The following is a 23,663-nucleotide window of genomic DNA, read 5'->3' on the forward strand; positions in this document are numbered from 1 at the left end:
GAGACATCGATACGATGGTGGCTAGAAAGATTGGTGGAGGGATGAATGCATTGCTAGGAAGCTGAGGGATAACTGGAGAGACTGGTGGGATGGCAAAAGGCTCTGCTGGTGCTTGGTTGGCTGACTGAATGCATGCCCTGATGGATGGAAGATTGTTCATGCAAATGGGTGATGGGACAGATGGAGGCCTGGGTGGCTGCATGGAAAAGAGCTGGAGAGATGAATGTGTGTTTTAATGGTTGGTTGGATTGGATGATGGGTAGACAATCAGCTAGATGGATGGAAAGGTGGATGAATGGATGGATGGATGGATGGACGGATGGATGTTTGCAGGGATGTGTGGAAATTTGTGCCGGGCATTGTGCCCTCTGTGTTGCAGCTGCAGCCGAGCCAGAGGAGGAACCACCATCGAAGCCCATCCTGGGTGAGCTCACGGCCTCCCATGTCAGCCCCGACTCTGTCCAGCTGGAGTGGAGCGTCCCCGAGGGCACCTTTGACTCCTTCACGGTGCAGTACAAGGATGCACAAGGCCAGCCCCAGGTGCTGCCCGTGGACGGTGGTTCCCGCACGGTGACGGTGCCTGGGCTGTCACCGTCGCGCCGCTACAAGTTCAACCTGTACGGGGTGTGGGGTCGGAAACGTCTGGGCCCCGTCTCCCTTGACACCATCACAGGTGAGGACATCCGTGGACACCATGTGGACCATGGGTTTTGATTAGGGCAAGAGCTTGGGCAGGGACATTTTTGGATGATTGACTTGTTGGATTGATGGATGGATGGATGCAATAAAAATTGGATCATTGGATGGAAGCATGGGTGGCTCCTTGGTTGATTAGTTGATGGATATGTGCATGGATTGATGGAGATATGGATGGATGGATGCATGGATGGATGGTTGTGTGTGGTTTATGGGGTGGATGTGTGATTGGATGATTTTGTAGACACATGGCTGGGTGGATGGATGGTGAGATGGTTGGTTGCATGTCTTGATTGGAGGAATAAAGGAGCATCTCAGATGTTGGAATGGAAGTGTTGATTCAAGGACTGTTGGAAGGATGAAGGTGCACGAAGAGATGAGTGATTTTGATGGATGGAAGGATAGAGAGATGGATGAGTGGGTTGGTGGAGGGACATATGGGATCTTTATCCTGGGCATTGTGCCCTGTGTGTTGCAGCTGCAGCAGAGCCAGAGGAGGAACCACCATCCCAGCCCATCCTGGGCGAGTTGACGGCCTCCCACGTCACCCCCGAGTCTGTCCAGCTGGAGTGGAGCGTCCCCGAGGGCACCTTTGACTCCTTCACGGTGCAGTACAAGGATGCACAAGGCCAGCCCCAGGTGCTGCCTGTGGACGGTGGTTCCCGCACGGTGACGGTGCCTGGGCTGTCACCGTCGCGCCGCTACAAGTTCAACCTGTACGGGGTGTGGGGTCGGAAACGTCTGGGCCCCGTCTCCACTGACGCTGTCACAGGTGAGGGTATCTGTGGGCCCCATCTGTGCCCCCTTGGTGCCCTGGGTATGTAGCAGGAGCGGAGCTGGGTCTGGGTTTGTCCTAGTCCCGTGGGGCCTTTTGGGAACTGGGAACAACTCTTGGGTGCTGCCTGGGTTGGAGGGATGGGAGCATGCAAGATTGGAGGGAGGGAGGGAAAGGTGGATGGAAGGATGGATGGATGATTGGTTGGATGGATGGATTGATGGATTGTGCGATGGACCCCTCAGTACGAGAAAGATGCTGAGATGCTGAAGCGTGTCCATAGAAGGGCAACGAAGCTAGTGAAGGTTCTAGAGAACAAGTCCTGTGAGGAGCAGCTGAGGGAACCATGGTTGTTTAGTCTGGAGAAAAAGAAGGTGAGGGGAGACCATATTGCTCTCTACAACTACGTGAAAGGAGGTTGTAGTGAGGTTGTTATCCATCTCTTTTTCCAGGTAATAAGTGATAGGATGAGAGGAAACGGCCTCAAGTTGCACCAGGGGAGGTTTAGATTGGGTATCAGGAAAAATTTGTTCACCGAAAAGGTTATCATGCACTGGAACAGGCTGCTCAGGAAGGGGTTGAGTCACCTTCCCTCGAGGCATTTAAAAGAAATGTAGAGGTGATGCTTCAGGTCCTGGTTTAGTGGTGTGCTTCACAGTGTTAGGTTTATGGTTGGACTCGATGATCTTAAAGGTCTTTTCCAACCTTGATGATTCTGTGATTCGATGGTTGAATATGTGTTTGGTTTGTGGACTGGATGTGTGATTGGATGGATGCGTGCACCAATATTTGGATGGAAGGATGGAATGGTAGTTGGATGACTGGATGGCAGGCTTCTTAGTTGAAAGACCGTATGTTTTGAGAAATGAAGGAGTGTCTGGTTGGTTGGATGGTTGAGTGGAGGTGTGGATTCAAGGACTGATGCATAGAGAAAGGTGCATGGGGAGAGAGGAGATTTGATGGATGGAAGGATAGACAAACAGATCGATGGATGGATGGACGAACGAAGGAACGTACAAACACATAGATGATTATGCCGGGCATTCTGCCCTGTCTGTTACAGCTGCAGCAGAGCCGGAGCAGGAACCACCATCCCAGCCGATCCTGGGCGAGCTCACGGCCTCCCACGTCACCCCCGAGTCCATCCAGCTGGAGTGGAGTGTCCCCGAGGGCACCTTTGACTCCTTCACGGTGCAGTACAAGGATGCACAAGGCCAGCCCCAGGTGCTGCCCGTGGACGGTGGTTCCCGCACGGTGACGGTGCCTGGGCTGTCACCGTCGCGCCGCTACAAGTTCAACCTGTACGGGGTGTGGGGTCGGAAACGTCTGGGCCCCGTCTCCACCGACACCGTCACAGGTGAGTGGGTCTGTGGGCTCCTTCTATGTTCTCTTTGGGTGCTGGGTTTGGAATGTGGCAGGAACAGGTCCACGGGGGATATCTCTTGGGTATTGACTGTTGCATAGACATAGGTATGGGAGCAGGCAAGAGAGTGGGAGGGAGGGATGGATAGATGGACAGAGGGATGGATGGATAAGTAGGTGGAGGGATAGCTGTGTGTCTGATGGTTGAGTGACGGGTTTTTTGAACGGATGCAAATAAGGATGGTTGGATGCGCGGATCGATGTTTGGATGCAGGGTTGGATGGATGGATGTATTCTTGTCCAGATGGATATAAGAAGGTGAGTGGGAAGATGAGTGGTTGGATGGATGTCTGGAAGCATGAATGCACAGAAGGTGAAATGCATGGATGACTGCTTGTGTGGAGAGATGAATGGGTGGAGGGGTGCATGAATGAATGGTCCAGGAGATGGAAGTATGAATGTTGAGATGGATGAATGGATGCATGGATGGATGGATGGATGAATGGAGACATCGATACGATGGTGGCTAGAAAGATTGGTGGAGGGATGAATGCATTGCTAGGAAGCTGAGGGATAACTGGAGAGACTGGTGGGATGGCAAAAGGCTCTGCTGGTGCTTGGTTGGCTGACTGAATGCATGCCCTGATGGATGGAAGATTGTTCATGCAAATGGGTGATGGGACAGATGGAGGCCTGGGTGGCTGCATGGAAAAGAGCTGGAGAGATGAATGTGTGTTTTAATGGTTGGTTGGATTGGATGATGGGTAGACAATCAGCTAGATGGATGGAAAGGTGGATGAATGGATGGATGGATGGATGGATGGATGGATGGATGGACGGATGGATGTTTGCAGGGATGTGTGGAAATTTATGCCGGGCATTGTGCCCTCTGTGTTGCAGCTGCAGCTGAGCCGGAGCAGGAACCACCATCGAAGCCCATCCTGGGTGAGCTCACGGCCTCCCATGTCAGCCCCGACTCTGTCCAACTGGAGTGGAGCGTCCCCGAGGGCACCTTTGACTCCTTCACGGTGCAGTACAAGGATGCACAAGGCCAGCCCCAGGTGCTGCCTGTGGACGGTGGTTCCCGCACGGTGACGGTGCCTGGGCTGTCACCGTCGCGCCGCTACAAGTTCAACCTGTACGGGGTGTGGGGTCGGAAACGTCTGGGCCCCGTCTCCCTTGACACCATCACAGGTGAGGACATCCGTGGACACCATGTGGACCATGGGTTTCGATTGGGGTAGGAGCTGGGGCAGGGACATTTTTGGATGATTGACTTGTTGGATTGATGGATGGATGGATGCAATAAAAATTGGATCATTGGATGGAAGCATGGGTGGCTCCTTGGTTGATTAGTTGATGGATATGTGCATGGATTGATGGAGATATGGATGGATGGATGCATGGATGGATGGTTGTGTGTGGTTTATGGGGTGGATGTGTGATTGGATGATTTTGTAGACACATGGCTGGGTGGATGGATGGTGAGATGGTTGGTTGCATGTCTTGATTGGAGGAATAAAGGAGCATCTCAGATGTTGGAATGGAAGTGTTGATTCAAGGACTGTTGGAAGGATGAAGGTGCATGAAGAGATGAGTGATTTTGATGGATGGAAGGATAGAGAGACGGATGTGTGGGTTGGTGGAGGGACATATGGGATCTTTATCCTGGGCATTGTGCCCTGTGTGTTGCAGCTGCAGCAGAGCCAGAGGAGGAACCACCATCCCAGCCCATCCTGGGCGAGCTCACAGCCTCCCACGTCACCCCCGAGTCTGTCCAGCTGGAGTGGAGCGTCCCCGAGGGCACCTTTGACTCCTTCGTGGTGCAGTACAAGGATGCACAAGGCCAGCCCCAGGTGCTGCCCGTGGACGGTGGTTCCCGCACGGTGACGGTGCCTGGGCTGTCACCGTCGCGCCGCTACAAGTTCAACCTGTACGGGGTGTGGGGTCGGAAACGTCTGGGCCCCGTCTCCACTGACGCTGTCACAGGTGAGTGGGTCTGTGGGCCCCATCTGCACCCCCTTTGGGCGCTGGGTATGGAGCAGGAGAGGAGCTGGGGCTGGGTCTGTCCTGATCCCCTGGGGCCTTGTGGGAACTGGGAACATCTCTGGGTGCTGCCTGGGTTGGAGGGATGGGAGCATGCAAGATTGGAGGGAGGCGGGGGGGAGAGATGGATGAGGAGGTTTCCAATTGCTTGCCTGAAGAGATGGATGGATGGACGTTTGGAAGGGTCATTCAGTGCATCTGTGAATGGCTGCATGAATTGATGGCTGGATGGTGGATGGATGAACATCTGGATGAGTCTGGCTGTCTGAGGGATTTAAATGTAGTTTGGATGGTGAGATGGACGCATGGTTAGATGGGAGTAAGGAAGGGTGGATGGATGGAGGGATCATGGGAGAATTTGTGGGATGCTTGTTAAGAGGAGTGAGCGGTTCGATGGTTTGATAGTTCAATGGAGGGACGGATACAAGGACCAATTGGTGGAGAAATTTTCATGTAAATGGATTTAATGGAAATAGGAAGGGATGGATTTTTTTGGGTGGAATGGACAGATGGATGTTTGGATGGATGGGTGGATGGATGGATGAATGTTTGGAGGGACGTGTGGACGTTTATGCTGGGCATTGTGCCGTCTCTGTTGCAGCTGCAGCCGAGCCAGAGGAGGAACCACCACAACCACCTCGCCTGGGTGAACTCACGGCCTCCCACGTCACCCCCGAGTCTGTCCAGCTGGAGTGGAGTGTCCCCGAGGGCACCTTTGACTCCTTCATGGTGCAGTACAAGGATGCACAAGGCCAGCCCCAGGTGCTGCCCGTGGACGGTGGTTCCCGCACGGTGACGGTGCCTGGGCTGTCACCGTCGCGCCGCTACAAGTTCAACCTGTACGGGGTGTGGGGTCGGAAACGTCTGGGCCCCGTCTCCACTGACGCTGTCACAGGTGAGTGGGTCTGTGGGCACCATGTTAACCATGGGTTTCAACTGGAGCAGGATCCTGGGCAGGGACATTTTTGGATGATTGACTTGTTGGATTAATGCATGGATGGATGCAATAAAATTTGGATCAGTGGATGAAAGGATGGGTGGCTCCTTGGTTGATTAGTTGAATTGATGGATATGTGCATGGATTGATGGAGATATGGATGGGTGGATGGATGGTTGAATGGTTGGTTGGATGATTGTGTGTGGTTTATGGAGTGGATGTGTGATTGGATGATTTTGTAGACACATGGCTGGGTGGGTGGATGGATGGTGAGATCTTTGGTTGCATGTCTTGATTGGAGGAATAAAGGAGCATCTCATTAGTTAGATGTTGGAATGGAAGTGTTGATTAAAGGACTGCTGGATGGATGAAGGTGCATGAAGAGATGAGTGATTTTGATGGATGGAAGGATAGAGAGACGGATGTGTGGGTTGGTGGAGGGACATATGGGATCTTTATCCTGGGCATTGTGCCCTGTGTGTTGCAGCTGCAGCTGAGCCGAAGGAGGAACCACCATCCCAGCCCATCCTGGGCGAGCTCACGGCTTCTCATGTCACCCCCGACTCCATCCAGCTGGAGTGGAGCGTCCCCGAGGGCACCTTTGACTCCTTCACGGTGCAGTACAAGGATGCACAAGGCCAGCCCCAGGTGCTGCCCGTGGACGGTGGTTCCCGCACGGTGACGGTGCCTGGGCTGTCACCGTCGCACCGCTACAAGTTCAACCTGTACGGGGTGTGGGGTCGGAAACGTCTGGGCCCCGTCTCCACTGATGCTGTCACAGGTGAGGGTATCTGTGGGCTCCAGCTATGTCCCCTTTGGAACTGGGTTTGATGTGGGGCAGGAGCTGGGGAAGGATCTGCCCTGGGTGTGTTTGGCCTCTTGTGAAATGGGAACACCTCTTGTGTGCTGCCTGGGTTGCAGAGATGGGAGTGTGCAAGACTGGAGGGAGGGAGGGACAGATTAATGGATGCATGGATGGATGGATGGAAGCATAGGTGGGCAGAGGATGGGTGGATGATGAGATTGATAGATAACTGATTACATAAAAGATGGAGGGAGCATTGGGTGGATGAATGTTTGTTTTCTTGTTGGATGGGTGGATGGATGGATGTTCCTCTCTCCATTGCACCCCTAGCTCCCGAAGAAGAGAAGCCACCATCTCAGCCCCGCCTGGGCGAACTCACGGCCTCCCACGTCACTCCTGACTCCATCCAGCTGGAGTGGAGCGTCCCTGAGGGCACCTTTGACTCCTTCACGGTGCAGTACAGGGATGCACAAGGCCAGCCCGAGTCACTGCTCGTGGACGGCGGTTCCCGCACAGTGACTGTGGCTGGGCTGTCACCTTCGCGCCGCTACAATTTCTACCTATACGGGCTGTTGGGGCAGAAACCTGTGGGTCCCATCTCCCTTGACACCATCACAGGTGAGGGAGTGTGCTGGATCCGTCCATGTCGCCCCTGGGCTCTGGGTTTGGAGTTTGTCGGGAGGTTGGGCAGGGCGCATTGAAGATCCTTGGCTCATCTGGGAAATGGGAACACCTCTTGGGGGCTGACTGGAGGAGGGATGGAGGGATGGGAGCACACAAACTTGGAGGGATGGAGGGATAGGTTAATGGAAGAATGTTTGTTGGATGGTTGGGTGGAGGGATTAGTGGATGGAAGGTTGGGTGGATGGACAGATGGATGGAGGAAGGGAGGGATGGATGGATGGGAGCATGCAAGGTTGAAGGGACTGGACGATATTGATGGATGGATGGTTTATTGGTTGGATGAATGGACACAGTTGGATTGAGGGAGGGTGGGATGGATGGATGGGTGGTTGAATGGACAGGTAAAAGCACATTAAGGATGAATGGATTGTTAGAGGAATGTTTGGTTGATTGTTGAACAGCTGGCTGGCTGGCTGGATGGATTTATGTTTATGCCCTGCATTGTGTCCTCTCCGTTGCAGCCCCAGCTCCAAAAAAGGAGAAGCCACCGTCCCAGCCCCGCCTTGGCGAGCTGACAGCCCCTCATGTCACCCCCGAGTCCGTCCAGCTGGAGTGGAGCATCCCCGAGGGCACCTTTGACTCCTTCATGGTGCAGTACAAGGATGCACAAGGCCAGCCCCAGGTGCTGCCCGTGGACAGTGGTTCCCGCACGGTGACGGTGCCTGGGCTGTCACCGTCGCGCCGCTACAAGTTCAACCTGTACGGGGTGTGGGGTCGGAAACTTCTGGGCCCCGTCTCCACTGACGCTGTCACAGGTGAGGACATTTGTGGACCATTTCTGTGTCCCCTTTGGGTGCTGGTTTTGGGGTGGTGGCAGGTGGTTGGGCAGGGCTTATGCTGGTCCCTTGGGTCTTGTGGGAACTGGGAACATCTCTTGGGTGCTAACAAGGGTGTGGGTGATGGGCTGGGTGCATGCAAGTTTGAAGGGTTGGGTGGATTCATGGATGGATGGATGGATGGTTGGATGGAAGGATGGATGGGAGTTGCTTCCATGCTGTTGTGGCTATTTGGATGACTGGATGGATCCTTGGCTGGCTGGATCGATGGACCTGTGAGAAATTGGAACAAATTCTTGGCACTACGTGTGGGATCAATGGAAGGATGGGAGCATGAAGGTTGGAGGGATAGAGGGACAGACTGATGGATGTGTGGAGAATGGATGGATGGATGTTTAGTTGGTTGGTTGAATGGGTGGATGGACTGAAGGTTGGTTGGCTGGACAGATGGATAGACAATGGAGGGTTGTATGGATGATTGGATGGATGGAAGGATGGACGGACAGTTGGGTAGACTGATGTAGTCATGGACAGAGGAAAGTGTGAGTAGATGGAAGGGAATGTCTGGATGGATGGCTGGGTGGGCAATGTCTGGAGGAGTTGCAGCGTGGGGGGATATATGTTGACTGGGTGGTTGGATGGATGGAAGGTTGGATGGATAGGCAGTTTTATGGATGGACGACTGGTTGGATGGTTGGAATGATGGGTGGGTGGTTTGATGGAGGGAGACATGGTTGGATGGAGGGATGGTTGGATGGTTGGATGGTTGGATGGATGGTTGGACAGTTGGATGTATGGAGGGATGGGTGGATGGGTGGGTGGTTGCTGGCTGGACAGTTGGATGGTTGGTTTAATGGTCGTTGGGTGGTTGATGGTTGGATGGTTGATGCTTGATGGTTGGATGGTTTTACAGTTGATGGTTGGATGGTTGATGGTTGGATGGCTGGACAGTTGCTGGCTGGACACCTGGATGGTTGGTTGGAGCAATGGTGTGTTGGCATCCTGGGTGGGGTGTCTCCGGTGGGGAGAGTCCCCTGGGGGCTGTGGTGGGAGACCCTGGAGTGCTACGGGGGGGGTCTGGGGGTGGGGGGGTCCGTGGGAGTTTCTGTGGGGTTGGTGGTCAGAGTGGGGGTGTCCAAAGAGAGGTTCCTGGAAGTGTATGTGAGGGGAAGTCGGTGGGCGGGTCCTTGGGGGGCTGGGGGTGGGGTTGGGGGTGTCAACAGCCATGCCCCTCCCCCACACAGGTGCCCCAGGGACCCTCTGGGTGGGGACTGTATGGCCCCGCAGTGCCAGGCTGCACTGGGCACCCCCCCACACCCCCCTCGATGGCTACGACCTTGTCTACGGCCCCCCCGGAGGACCCCAGAAGGTAACACCCCCTCCCAAAGCACCCTGAAACCCCATAACCCCCCTGGGGACCCCAATAATCCTTGTGGGACCCCAAGAATCCTTGTGGGACCCCAATACACCCCCCCAGACTGCAATAACTCCTTGGGGACCCTGATCCCCTGTGGGGACCCCAACTTTCCTTGTAGGACCTCAATAGCCCCCCCCAGGTACCCCATTAACCGCTTGGGGACCCCAATACCACCCAGGTGCACCCCAATATCCCATGTGGGTTCTCCAATACTCCCTTAGGGCATGCCAGTGCCCCCTCCAAGACCTAAATAAGCCCCTGAGGACCCCAGTAATGACCAGAGGACCCCAATAACACTCAAGGGACCCCAATATTCCTTGTGGGACCCCAATACCAACCCAAGGACCCCAATAACCCCTTAGGGACCCCAATATTCCTTGTAGGACCCCAATAACCCCTCTGGGACCCCAATATCCCCCTGTGCACCCCAATATCTCTTGTGGGACCCCTAATACTCCCTTAGGGCACCCCAATACCCCCCCGGGACCCCAATAACACCCTGAGGACCCCAATAATTCCCAGGGGACCCCAATAACGCCTTGGGGGACCCCAATACTCCTCTGTGCCCCCTCAGATGCTGCGGCTGCCCCCCGAGGCATCGTCCCATCAGCTGTGGGGCCTGGAGCCAGCAGGGCGCTATGGGGTGCAGCTGTGGGGCAGGGGGGGGGACACCCCCCCCACCCCCCTGGAGACCAACTTTGACACCCGTGAGCCAGAGGCCTGGGTCCCTGGGTGGGGAGCACCCAGATGCTTGGGTCCCTGGGAGGCGGGGGGGGAGTGTTGGGTCATTGGGTGGGGGGGCACCCAGACACCTAGGTCCTTGGGTGGGGGGGGGGGTGCTGGGTCATTGGGTGGGAGGGCACCCGGGTCAATGGGTGGGGGTCACCTGGGTCCCTGGCTGGGTGGGGGAGTGCTGGGTCATTGGGTGGGGGGGTGCCTAGGTCCCTGGGTGGTGGGGAGCTCAGTCACTGGGTGGGGGGCACCCGGATGCCTGGGTGCCCAGAAGTCTCTAGGGTGCCTTAGGGGTCCCTGGATGCGTGAGTCCCCACAACCCCTGTCCCCCCCTCCTCCCCCCAGCTCCCCTCCCCCACCCGCACCCCCGGGACTGTGCCGAGGAGCAGCTGAATGGGCCGGGCCCTTCGCGCGAGACCCTCATCTTCCTCGGGGGAGACCCCGGGAGACCTCTGCGTGTCTTCTGCGACATGGAGACCGACGGCGGCGGATGGCTGGTGGGGCAACTGTGGGGAACTGGGAGGGGCTGGGGGACACCGGGAGGGGCTGGGGAGCACTGGGAGGGGCTGGGGGCTTCTATGTGGGGTGATTCATGGGGGGGAAATGGGGGTCTTGGGGGGCGTTGAGGGGGTCTTGAGGACAACAGGAGGACTGGGGGCACTGGGAGAGGCTGGGGGGGCTTCTACAGGGGGGCTATTAGGGGGATATAGGGGGTTATATGGGGGGAAATGGGTGGTCTTGTGGGGCAATAAGGGGTCCTGGGGGGCATTGAGGGGTCTGGTGGGGAACTGGGGGGCACTGGGAGGGGCTGGGGGGGTCATGTGGGGGATTCTGGGGGGAAATGGGGAGTTTGGGGGGGCAGCGTGGGGACTGGGGGGCACTGAGGGAAACTGGGAGGCACTGGAAGGGGCTGGGGGGGTTTATGGGGTGTATTGGGGGGTTTTATGGGGGGGTCTGGGGGTCAATGGGGGGGTCTTAGAGCTCAATGGGCATCCTGAGGGGGTCTGGGGAGAAATGGGGGGCTCTGGGGGGGGTCAGTGGGGGGTGTTGGGGCCCCTCGACCTCCCCCCGACCCCCCCCCCAAGGTGTTCCAGCGCCGCCAGGATGGGGGCACCGATTTCTGGCGGGGGTGGGACGCCTACGCCCACGGCTTTGGCAACGTCACCGGGGAGTTCTGGCTGGGTGAGGACCCAGGCGTCCGGGTGGGGGGGACCCAGGAGTTTGGGGGGGGGGACCCAGGCATCTGGGTGGACATGGGTGGGTGACCAAAGGGGGCACCCAGGTGTCCGGGTGGGTGACGGGGGTGGGACCCGTGTGTCTGGGGAGGACCCAGGCGTCTGGGTGGTCCTGGGTGGGTCTTTGGAGGGGACTTAGGCATCTGGGTGGGCTTGAGTGGGTGACTGGGAAGGGACCCAGGTGTCCAGGGGGGACCCATGCATCTGGGTGGGTGACTGGGTGGGGACCCAGGTGTCCGGGTGGTCCTGGGTGGATCTTTGGAGGGGACCTAGGCGCTTGGGTGGGTGACCAGGGAGGGACCCAGGCATCTGGGTGGTCCTGGGTGGGCCCTGGGGAGGGGACCCAGGTGTCCAGGCATGGGGACCCAGGAGTTTGGGGGGGACCCAGGCATCTGGAGGGGAACCCGGGCATCTGGGTGGACTTGGATGGGTGACCAAAGGGGGAACCCAGGTGTCTGGGGGGGACCCAGGCACCTGGGTGGGTGACTGGGTGGGGACCCAGGTGTCCGAGTGGTCCTGGGTGGGTCTTTGGAGGGGACGTAGTCATCTGGGTGGGCTTGGGTGGGTGACCAGGGAGGGACCCTGGCATCTGGGGAGGGGGACCCAGGTGTCCAGGCGGTGGCAGTGGCCAGATGCAGGTATGGGGGTGCAGGGAACGAGGCGCTGCACGCGCTGACGGCGGGGACCCCCACGGAGCTGCGGGTGGATCTCCGCACCCCACGGGACGCCGCCTTCGCCCACTACCGCGACTTCGCCGTCGCCGGCCCCGAGGACCATTACCGCCTCCGCCTCGGCGCCTACAGCGGCACTGCTGGTATAGGGGGTCTTGGGGGGGTCCTGGAAGGGTCTTGGGGGGGTCCTGAGTGGTCTTGGGGGGTCCTGGAGGGATCTTGGGGGATTTCTGAGGGGTTTTGGGGGGTCCTGGAGGAGTTCTGGGGATCCTGAGTGGTCCTGGGGAGCTCTTGGGGGGGGGTCCTGAGTGGTCTTGGAGGGGTCCTGGGGGGTCCTGGAGGAGTTTTGGGGGGTCTTGGGGTGTCTTGGGGTGGTCCTGGAGGGGTTCTGAGTGGTCTCGGAGGGTTCTGAGGGGTCTCAGGGGGTCCTGAGTGGTGTTGGGGGGGTCCTGGGGGATCCTTCAGGAGCCTTGGGGGTCCTGAGAGGTCTTGGGGAGGTCTTGGGGGGGTCCTGGAGGTGTCTTGGGGGGGTCTTGGGCATCCCTTGGCCCATGAAAGGGGTACTGGGGGCAAATATTTGGGGTCTCTTGCCCTGTGTGGGGGGTGGGGTGTCTTGGGGGGTCCTGAGGGGGGCTTGGAGGGGTCCTGGGGGGGTCTTATGGGGTCCTGGGGGGGTATTGGGGGTCCCTTGGTCCATGAAGAGGGTCCCTGAGAGGATCTTGGGGGGTTCTGAAAGGGGACCCTGAGGGGGTCTTGGGGGGTCTCCAGCCCTGGGGCGGGGTCCCTGGTGGCTTCTGGGGGGGTCTTAGGGGTCCCTGGACCATGTGGGGGTTCCTGGGGGGGTGTGTGTCCAGGGGGGGTCTCAGGGGTCTCCTGGGGTCTCTGGGGAGGTTTCTGGGGGGGTCTTTGGAGTGTCTGGGGGGTCTCTTGGCCCTGGGGGTCCCTGGGGGATTCCTGGGGGGGTCTGAGCATCTCCAGGTCATGGGGGGGCCCTGGAGGGGTCTGACAGGGTCTGAGGGGGGGTCCCTGGGTGGTCACTGGGGGGGTTCATGGGGTGCCCCTGGGGGTCCCTTGGCCAATCCTAGGGGTCCCTGGGGGGTCCCTGAGGATCGGTGGGGGGGTCCCTGGGGGGTCCTTGGGGGGTCTTGAGGGTTGTTGGGGGGTCCGATGGGGTCCCCTGACTGGGGGGATCCCTGGGGGTCTCATGGGCTCTGAGGGGGGGTCCCTGGGAGTCTGACAGGCTCTGGGGGGGGGGGTGTCCCTCGAGGGGTTCCCTGTGGGGGGTCCCTAGGGTTCTGATGGGGGGGTCCCTGGGGGTCTAATGGGTTCTGAGGGGGGGGTCCCTGGGTTCCCTGGGGTGTCCCTGGGGATCTGACAGGCTCTGAGGGGGGGTTCCTGGGGGGGGGGGGGAGGGAGGGTCCCTGGGGTTCTGACGGGGGGGTCCCGCAGGGGACGCGCTCTCCTACCACGCCGGCAGCCCCTTCTCCACGCGGGACCGGGACCCCCGGGGCCGCCCCCGTCCCTGCGCCGTCGCCTACACGGGGGCCTGGTGGTACCACAACTGCCACTACGCCAACCTCAACGGGCGCTACGGGACCCCCCACGACCACCAGGCACGCTATAGGGGCCGGGGTTACCTATAGGGGGCCATAGGGGGTGACTAGAGGGGGCTGATGAGGCCACAGTGGGGTTGATGGGGGATATAGGGGGCCATAAGGGGGTCTATAGGGGCCATAGAGGGTGTATCGGGGCCATGGGGGACCTATAGGGGCCATGGGGGACCTAAAGGGAGCCGTAGGGGGCAGCTAGAGGGGGGGGTGGGACCGGGGCTATAGGCAGCCAGAATGGGGTCTATAGGGGCCATAGGGGGGCTATAGGGGCCTATAAGGGGCAAGTAGTTGAAGCCTATGGGTCCAGAATGCAGTTAATGGGGGCTATAGGGACCACAAGGCAGTCTATAGGAGCCATAACAGGGTCTATAGGGGCCACAGGGGGCCTATAGGGGTCGGGGGACCTATAGGGGGCCATAGGGGGTGACTGGAGGAGGCCGGTGGGGCCCGAGTGCAGTTAATGGGGGCTGTAGGGAGCCGTAATGGGGTCTGTAGGGGCCATAGGGGGGCTACAGCAGCCACAGGGGGCCTATAGGAGCTATAGGGGGCAACTAGAGGGGGCCTATGGGGCCAGAGTGCAGTTGATGGGGTCTATAGGGGTCATAGAGGGCAACTGGGGGGGCCAAGAAGGGCCATAGAGGGACCTAAAGGGGACATAAGGGGGTCAAAGAGGGGCATGGCAGGGCTATAGGGACCATATTGGGGTCTGTAGGGGCCATAGTGGTGCTATAGGAGCCATGGGGGATCTGTAGGGGTCATAATGGCATCTATAGGGAGGCCTATAGGGTCCATAATGGCCCCTATAGGGGCAAAGAAGGGGACTATAGGGGCCACCAGGGGCCTAAAGCAGCCATGGGGGGGGCTCTATTGGGACTACAGGGGCGCTATATGGGCCATAGGGAGGCCTCTAGGGGCATCCAGGTGTCTAAAGGGGCCATGGAGGGGGCCTGCAGGGGCATACAGGCACCTATAGGGGCTATATGGGGGTCTATAAGGGGCCATAGAGAGGCCCTAGGGGCTATATGAGCCATACAGGGGTCTTTATGGAGGGTTTACAGGGGGACACAGATGTTTGTAGGGGCCCACAGGGGTTCTATAGGGGCATATGGGGGGGCTATATGGGGGTCTATAGGGGACATGGGGGGTCCTATGGAGGTCACAGAGGGGCCTATAACAGGGCTATAGTGACTATAGGAAGTTCTGTAGGGGTTATGCGGGAGGGTCTCCTATGGAGGGATCTATACGGGCACTATGGAGCACAGGACCCCTATGGCACTGCCTGCAGCAGCAGTGGGTACCTATGGGGACCATAGGGGTGCTAAGAGGACCCTGGGGCAGGGGTGGGCACTGCACCCCTATGGGTGACCGGGGCCCAATGAGGGCCCTAAGGGGGCACATGGCCACATGCCCTATAGGCTCCATAGGGCCCAAGACCCTATAGAACCTAGTCCCAGATCCCCTCTGTCTGGCCATGGGGCCCTTATAGGAGCGATAGGGCCTGGGGCAGGGGAGGGGGGGGTGTTCTCTAGGGCCCCTATAGGGATCTATAGGGTGCCTATAGGGTGCCTATAGGGTACCTATAGGGCCTGATGGACAACCCCCCCCTCCCCCCTGGCTCTCCCCAGGGCATCAACTGGTTTCCCTGGAAAGGCTTCGAGTTCTCCGTCCCCTTCACCGAGATGAAGCTGCGGCCGCAGCGCGACTGAGGGGACCCAGGCGTCCGGGGGGGTCCCAGGCGTCCGGGGGGGGCACCCAGGAAAGAGGCGGGACTTGTGGGGGGAGGGTCAGAGGTGAAGCTTTTATGGGGGGGGGGGGGTAATAAAAGGTGCCTGGAACCCCCACCCCCTGGTGAACCCGGGCGTCCGGGGGGGGGACCCAGGCGTCCGGGGACACGGGCAGCAGGAGGACCCGGTCATCCGGACATGCAGGCAGCCCCCGGAGTCCAGGCAGTGGACCGGGGTGTCCAGGGGTGCAGGCAGCAGGTAGCTGCAGGCAGGGGTGCAGGCAGCCCCAGGCAGCCAGGGGTGCAGGCAGCCAGGGGTTGCGGGCAGCAGGCAGCCCCAGATAGCCAGGAGTGCAGGCAGCCCCAGACAGTGGGAGGTGCAGGCAGCTGCAGGCAGCCAGGAGTGCAGGCAGCAGGCAGCCCCAGGTGTCCGGGGGTGCAGGCAGCCAGGGGTGCAGGCAGCAGGCAGCCCCAGGTGTCCAGGGGTGCGGGCAGCAGCCAGCCAGGGGTGCAGGCAGCCAGGAGTTCAGGCAGCAGGCAGCCCCAGGGGTACAGGCAGCAGGCAGGCAGGGGTGCAGGCAGCAGGCAGGCGCAGGAGTACCAGGCCGCTGCCAGGCCCCTGTGCTCGGTTAGGCAGGGGGCTGGCAGGGCACCATGCGGACGCGGAAGGGCGGGCAGCGCAGGACGGTGCCTGCCGACACCTCCAGGCAGGGCAGGACCCCCGGGGCGGGGGGTTCCAGGCGGAATTCCTGCAGGATCCGACCCAGGAAGACGAAGAGCTCGGCCCGCGCCAGCCCTTCCCCCAGGCAGGATCGGGCCCCGCAGCCGAAGGGCACCAGCGCCCGCCAAGGAGCCCCCGGAACCAGGAACCGCTCTGGGGGGGGCAAGGGGGGGGTCAAGGGACCCAGGTGTCCGGGAGGGGACTCACCCCAAGGGGTCAGGGGACCCAGGTGTCCAGGGAGGGGTCCCAGGCGTCCAGGAGGGGACCCCCCTACTGGGTCAGGGGTCCGAGGCGTCCAGGGAGGGGACCCAGGTGATCAGGAGGGGACGCAGGCATTTGGGGAAGGGGACCCACCCACACTGGGGGTCAGGGGACCTGCCCCAAGGGGTTTAAGGGACCCAGGTGTTCAGGGAGGGGACCCACCCACATCGGGGTTAAGGGACCCACCCCAAGGGATTCAGGGGACCCAGGTGTTCAGGAGGGGACCCAGGCATTTGGGGAAGGGGACCCACCCACATCGGGGTTCAGGGGACCCGCCCCAAGGGGTTTAAGGGACCCAGGTGTCCAGGAGGGGACCCAGGCGTTTGGGAAGGGACCCACCCCAAGGGGTCAGGGCACCCAGGAATTTGGGAAGGGGACCCACCCACATCGGGGTTAAGGGACCCACCCCAAGGGGTTCAGGGGACCCAGGTGTCGAGGGGACCCAGGCGTTTGGGAAGGGACCCACCCCAAGGGGTCAGGGCACCCAGGAATTTGGGGAGGGGACCCACCCACATCAGGGTTCAGGGGACCCACCCCAAGGGGTTTAAGGGACCCAGGTGTTCAGGGAGGGGACCCACCCACATCGGGGTTAAGGGACCCACCCCAAGGGGTTCAGGGGACCCAGGTGTTCAGGAGGGCACCCAGGCATTTGGGAAGGGGACCCACCCCAAGGGGTCAGGGCACCCAGGAATTTGGGAAGGGTTTCCACCCACATTGGGGTTCAGGGGACCCGCCCCAAGGGGTTTAAGGGACCCAGGTGTCCAGGAGGGGACCCAGGCATTTAGAGAAGGGGACCCACCCACATTGGGGGTCAGGGGACCCACCCCAAGGCGTTTAAGGGACCCAGGCGTTCGGGAGGGGACCCACCCCAAGGGGTCAGGGCACCCAGGCATTTGGGAAGGGTTTCCACCCACATGGGGGTTCAGGGGATGCACCCCAAGGGGTTTTGGGGACGCAGGTGTCCGGGAGGAAGCCACCCACACGGGGGTCAGGGGACGCAGGCGTCTGGGAGGGGACGGACCCCAAGGGATTCAGGGGACCCCGGCATCCAGGGGGGACCCCCATGTCCGGGCGTACCGGGCAGGAAAGCCTCGGGGTGGTGCCAGGTGTCGGGGTCCTGCTGGGCAGCCAGGAGGTTGGGGATCAGGATGGAGCCGGCCGGCACTGGGATGCCCCCGACACTGGGAGGAGACAGCGGGGGGTTGGGATGTACTGGGATCTTCTGGGCTCTGTTGGGGTCTACTGGGACTTGCTGGGGTCTACTGGGCTCTATTGGGGGTCTACTGGGGCCTGTTGGGCCCTCTGGAGCATACTGGGTCCTCTGGAGCCTACTGGGGTCAATTGGGGCCTACTGGGGTCTGCTGGGACTTACTGTGGCCTACTGGGATCTATTGGGGGTCTACTGGGGCCTGTTGGGCCCTCTGGAGCATACTGGGTCCTCTTGAGCCTACTGGGGTTTATTGGAGTCTACTGGGACTTACTGTGGCCTACTGGGGTCTACTGGGGCCTAGTGGGATCTACTGGGCCCTAATGGGATGTATTGGGGTCTAGTGCGGCCTGTTGGGTCCTCTTGAGCCTACTGGGGCCTACTGGGACTTACTGTGGCCTACTGGGATCTATTGGGGGTCTACTGGGATCTATTGGGGGTCTACTGGGATCTATTGGGGGTCTACTGGGGCCTGTTGGGCCCTCTGGAGCATACTGGGTCCTCTGGAGCCTACTGGGGTCTATTGTGGCCTACTGGGGTCTACTGGGACTTACTGTGGCCTACTGGGCTCTGCCAGGGTCTACTGGGGCCTAGTGGGATCTACTGGGCCCTAATGGGATCTATGGGGGCTACTGGGGCCTGTTGGGCCTACTGGGGTCAATTGGGGCCTACTGGGGCCTAGTGGGATCTACTGGGCCCTAATGGGATCTATGGGGGCTACTGGGGCCTGTTGGGCCTACTGGGGTCAATTGGGGCCTACTGGGGCCTAGTGGGATCTACTGGGCCCTAATGGGATCTATTGGGGTCTAGTGCGGCCTGTTGGGTCCTCTTGAGCCTACTGGGGCCTACTGGGACTTACTGTGGCCTACTGGGGTCTGCTGGGGCCTAGTGGGATCTACTGGGCCCTAATGGGATCTGTGGGGTCTAGTGGGGCCTGTTGGACCCTCTGGAGCCTACTGGGGGTCAATTGGGGCCTACTGGGATCTACTGGGCCCTAATGGGATCTATTGGGGTCTGTTGGGCCCTCTGGAGCCTCCTGGGGCCTGCTGGGATCTCTTGAGCCTACTGGGTTCTATTGGACACTACTGGGATATACTGGGGTCCTCTGGGGCCTACTGGGACCTGCTGAGGCCTACTAGGACCTCCTTGAGCCTACCAGCGCCTACTGCAGTCTATCGGGGTTTACTGAGACTTACTGGGGCCTACTGGGAGTTACTGGGATGTACTGGAGTACACTGGGGCCTGCTGGGGTCCACTAGGCTCTGCTGGGGCCTACTGGGGCCCACTGGAGCATGCTGAGACCTGCTGGGATCTACTGGGGCTTACTGGGATGTACTGGGTTCCACTGCCATCTTCTGGGGCCTGCTGGGATATACTGGGGCATACTGGGATCTACTGGGGTGTACTAGGGCCTGCCAGCACCTACTGGGCTCTGCTGGGGCTACTGGGGTCTATTAGGACCTATTGGGGTCTACTGGGGCTTACTGGGTTCTGCTGGGGTCTACTGGGACTTACTGGGGCCTACAGGCCCCTACTGAGGATGCCTGCACTGGTCCGTACTGGTCTATACTGGTCTACAACACTGATACACATTGGTGCACAGTGCTGCAACCTGATGCCCGGTGGTCCCTACTGGTCTGTAGTGGTTCATACTAGTCCCCAACCATTTGTACTGGTCCATACTGGTTTCTACTGGCCGTACCTGGTGTGGCGGCGGGCGCAGTGGGGCAGGGCCAGCGGGGCGGGGGGCCGGAGGCGCAGGGTCTCGGTGACGGTGGCGTGGAGGAGGGGCAGGCGCCCGGTGTCACCCGCCTGGGGGGTCCCGGTGGGACCCAGCTCCCGCCAGAGCTCCGCCCGCAGCCGCTCCTGCAGCTGGGGGACACGCGTGTCGCGCACGTGTCACACGCAGGGCACCGCCTCCTGGGGTGACACGTGTGTCGTGGGGTATGGGGAGGGGGGGGGGTCCCACCCCGGGGGGACACCCAGTGCCAAGGTGGGGGGGACGTAAATGGGACCAAGGAGCTGTGTGTGGACATGGACATGGGTGTGACACGCGTGTGACACGCGTGTGGCACCTCGGGGAGGTGCAGGGGGATGACGATGGCCATGGGGAGGGGGACACTGGGGACACGGATGACACACGTGGGGACACGGGACCCCTTGGGGGCGTCTGTGGGGACGTGGGACACGGGTGAGGACGCAGACACGGCTTTGACATGCGTGTTGCACCTTGGTGGAGTGCAGGGCGATGGTGCTGGCCACGGGGAGGGGGACATGTGGGACATGGGTGGGGACACAGGACCCCGTGGGGACATATGTGGGGACTTGGGGACATGTGGGACATGGGTGGGGACACAGGACCCCGTGGGGACATATATGGGGACTTGGGGACACGTGTGGGGACACGGACAGGGGTGTGACACGTATGTGGGACCGCGGGGTGGTGCAGGGGGATGGCAATGGCCACGGGGAGGGGACACTGGAGACACGTAGGACACGTGTGGGGACACGGGCCCCCCCGGGGGACACCCATGGGGACCTGAGGACACGGGCAGGGACACGGACACGGCTGTGACACGCGTGTGGCACCTCGGGGCGGTGCAGCAGGAAGGCGACGGCCCAGGCCAGGGCTGCAGCCGTGGTCTCGGTGCCCCCGATGAAGAGATCGACCAGGGCCATGTGGAGGCGGGGGGGGCTCAGGGGCCCCCCCTGGACGCCGGGGTCCCTTCCCTGCAGCGCCGCCAGAACCGTGTCCCCAGGGGGGGGATGGGCACTCCTGCGGGGACACGTGTCATTCCCTCCCGGATACCTGGGTCCCCCCCCTCCGTGGGTCCCCCCCCCAGATGCCTGGGTCCCCCCGACCTCGTGCCGTCGGATCTGGGCCTCCACGAAGGCGTCGCGGAGCTCGACGAGGCGCAGCAGCTCCCGCAGCCCCGGGTTGGGGAGGACCTGGGACGTATGGATCCCATAGGGACTCCCCTCAGCGGCCCCCCCCCCATAACTCCCCTCAGCCCCATAGAAACCCCATAGTTCCTCTCCCCCCTGGGCAGTATAGACCCTATAGGCCACCCTCCCAGACCATATAGACCCTCCCCACAGTCCTATAGATTCCCCCAGCCCCGTATAGACCATATAACCCCACCCGGGCCGTATAGACCCTAAAACACACGCCCACACCCCCATATAGATCATCCCAGCCCCATAAGACCCCCATAACCACCCCTCCCAACCCCATACAGCCCCCCCCATGTAGAACACCCATCTCCCTATAGACCCTATACCCTCAGCCCCTCCTACACCTTATACATCTCCCCCAGCCCATATAAGCACCTCCCCAGCCCCATATAGACCCTATAACACCCCCACAGCTCCAAATAGACCATACACACCCTCCCCAGGGCCATATAGCCTCTCCCCAGCCCCCTATAGACCCCTCCCAGGGCCATATAGCCCCTCCCCAGCCCCCTATAGACCTCTCTCAGGGCCATATAGCCCCTCCCCAGCCCCTTATAGACCCTATAAGACCCCTCCCAGGGCCATATAGCCCCTCCCCAGCCCCCTATAGACCCTATAAGACCCCTCCCAGGGCCATTTAGCCCCTCCCCAGCCCCCTATAGACCCTATAAGACCCCTCCCAGGGCCATATAGCCCCTCCCCAGCCCCATATAGACCCTATAAGACCCCTCCCAGGGCCATTTAGCCCCTCCGCAGCCCCATATAGACCCTATAAGACCCCTCCCAGGGCCATATAGCCCCCTCTGAGATCCCACATAGCTCCTAGAAACCCTCTCCCCACCCCATATAGACCCTATAACCCCCCCCTTCCCAGCCCCCACATCCTCACCCCCAGCCCCATACAGACCCCCCCCCCCCAGCCCAGGGCCATATAGCCCCTATAGGGCCTGGCCCCATGGCCGAGCTCACCCGTAGCGCCGGGACCAGGTCGAGGACCTGCACGCTGACCCTGCCCCACACCTCCAGCAGCTCCACCACGCAGCGGGTGAACGCCCGCACCTCCGTCTCGGGGGGCATCTGGGGGGGGGGCAATGCCTGGGTCCCCCCAGAACCCAAACAGACACCCCCCCCCCAAAAGTCCCCCTCGGTCCCCTCCCAAAATCCTGGGGCCCCTCCCCAGATGCCTGGGTCCCCCCCAGAACTCCTCGGGGTCCCCCCAGAACTCTTCAGTGTGCCCCCCAAAATCCTGGGTTGTGTCCCCCCCCCGGATGTCTGGGTCCCCCCTCAGACACCTGGGTCCCCCCAAAACTCCTCGGTCCTCCCCCCCAGCTCCTCGGTCCCCCCCCAAACTCCTGGGTGTCTCCCCCAGATGCCTGGGTGTCCCCCTGAACTCCTCAGTCCCCCCACCCACCCAAAATCCTGGGTCCCCCCCAAACTCCTTGTTCCCCCCCCCGACACCTGGGTGTGTCCCCCCCAAACTCCTGGGTCCCCCCAGAACCCCCCCCCCCAAAGACACAGCCCCAAACTCCTGCCCTCCCCCTGGATGCCTGGGGGGTCCCGTCCCCCCCAAACTCCTGGGTCCCCCCCAAACTCCTGGGTCCCCCCCAAAATCCTGGGTCCCCCCCCCGAACTCCTGGGTGTCCCCCCCCCCCCGGTGTGACACCTGGGTCCCCTACCAGGTCCCCAAAGAGGAGGTGCCCGATGGTGCTGCAGGTGTAGAAGGAGAAAACCTCAAAGGGGTCCAGGGGGGCCCCCCCGTGGGAACGCAGCTCCTGGGGGGGGGTGGGGGGTGTCAGAAGGGAGTTTTGGGGTTCCCAGGGGGGTATTGGGGGACCCCAAGGGGGTACTGGGGTCCCTTAAGGGGGTTTTGGGGTGTCCTAAGGGGATATGGGGGGGGGCTAAGGGGGGGTTGGAGTCCCTAAGGGGTTTTGGGGGGGGGGGTCAAGGGGGTTTGGGGGGACCCTAAGTGAGGTTTGGGGGGGGCGGTCCCAGGAGGTTTTTTTGGGGTCTCTAAGGGAGTTTTGGGGTGTCCTAGTGGGATAGCAGGGGTCCAGGGGGCCCCCCCATGTGGGAGCATAGCTTTGGGGGGGGGAGGAGAGGTCTCCAGGGGGATATTGGGGGCCCTAAGGGGGGTTTTGGGGTCCCTGAAGGAATTTTGGGGTGGCCCAGAGGGATGGAGGGGACCTTAAGAAGGTATTGGGGTGTCCCAGGGAGATATATATGAGGTTTTGGGGTCTCCATGGGTGGTATTGGGGGTCCTAAGTGGGTTTTGGGGGTCCCAAGGGGGTATTGGGGTCCCCAGAGGGGATATTGGGGTGTGCTAGGGGGATGGGGGGGGTTTTGGGGGGCTCTAAAGGAATTTGGGGGGAGCCCTAAGGGGATTTTGGGGTCTCTTAAGAGGGTTTTGGGGTGTCCAAGGGGGATGGGGCAGGCTCTAAGGGCGATTTCAGGGTGCAGAATTTCCGGGTGCAGGGGGATTTTTGGGGTGCAGGGTTTCAGGGTGAAGGGGTTTAGGGTGTGTGGGGGGGTGGGGTGGAGGGGTGGGGGGTTTTTGGGGTGCAGGTGGTTTCTGGGGTGCAGGGGTGGTTTGGGGTGTGGGGAGGGTTGGGGTGCAGAGGGACTTTGGGGGGCTGGTTTTTTGGGGTGCAGGGGTGGGGTGCTGGGGGTTGGGGTGCAGGGGGGCTTTGGGGTGCGGGGTTTTTTGGGGTGCGGGGTTTTTTGGGGTGCGGGGGGGGGTTTTGGGGTGCTCACCGCGCAGAGGGCCCCCGCCTGCCGCCGCAGGAGGGGCCGGAGCCGCCCCCCCGCCCTGGCCAGCGCCCCCCGCGTCGCCCCCCGCTGTCGCCGCCAGCCCGGGGTGGCCGCTCCCAGCGCCAGGTCGCGGCCCCCCCGCGACACCAGCCCCCCTGGGGGGGGGGGACACGACACCCCCAGTTAGGGGCACCCCGGGGAGCCCCCAGCAACCCCCCCCCAGCACCCATAGATTCCCCCCCTACACCCCATAGGGACCCCCCCAGCCCCATAGGGACCCCCCCCAGCCATGAATCCCCCCC

General features: G+C 61.0%; 2 protein-coding genes across 2 annotated transcripts in view; one reads left to right on the forward strand and one right to left on the reverse strand.

The window, feature by feature from the left end:
* LOC128135831 (tenascin-X-like) overlaps nt 1-15,482 on the forward strand; it is a 56,147-nt gene extending 40,665 nt beyond the window's left edge. The window contains 11 exon segments of the mRNA XM_052774904.1: nt 380-673; nt 1,175-1,468; nt 2,535-2,828; nt 6,304-6,597; nt 9,326-9,450; nt 10,073-10,244; nt 10,558-10,727; nt 11,316-11,412; nt 12,118-12,279; nt 13,586-13,749; nt 15,372-15,482. Of these exon segments, the coding sequence (XP_052630864.1) occupies nt 380-673; nt 1,175-1,468; nt 2,535-2,828; nt 6,304-6,597; nt 9,326-9,450; nt 10,073-10,244; nt 10,558-10,727; nt 11,316-11,412; nt 12,118-12,279; nt 13,586-13,749; nt 15,372-15,452 (2,147 nt within the window). The 3' untranslated portion in view covers nt 15,453-15,482.
* Nucleotides 15,483-16,034: 552 nt separating this feature from the next.
* On the reverse strand, nt 16,035-23,516 carry LOC128135832 (steroid 21-hydroxylase; the record flags this gene model as incomplete). The annotated part of the gene is made up of 8 exons (XM_052774905.1): nt 16,035-16,343; nt 17,529-17,632; nt 19,361-19,530; nt 20,248-20,432; nt 20,505-20,607; nt 21,583-21,690; nt 22,290-22,385; nt 23,365-23,516. Coding segments are annotated over 8 exons (1,163 nt in total), but the record flags the coding sequence as incomplete, so codon positions are not given.
* Nucleotides 23,517-23,663: the final 147 nt, after the last annotated feature.

Source organism: Harpia harpyja, chromosome 25 (genome assembly GCF_026419915.1).
Source record: "Harpia harpyja isolate bHarHar1 chromosome 25, bHarHar1 primary haplotype, whole genome shotgun sequence".
NCBI classification, from domain to species: domain Eukaryota; kingdom Metazoa; phylum Chordata; class Aves; order Accipitriformes; family Accipitridae; genus Harpia; species Harpia harpyja.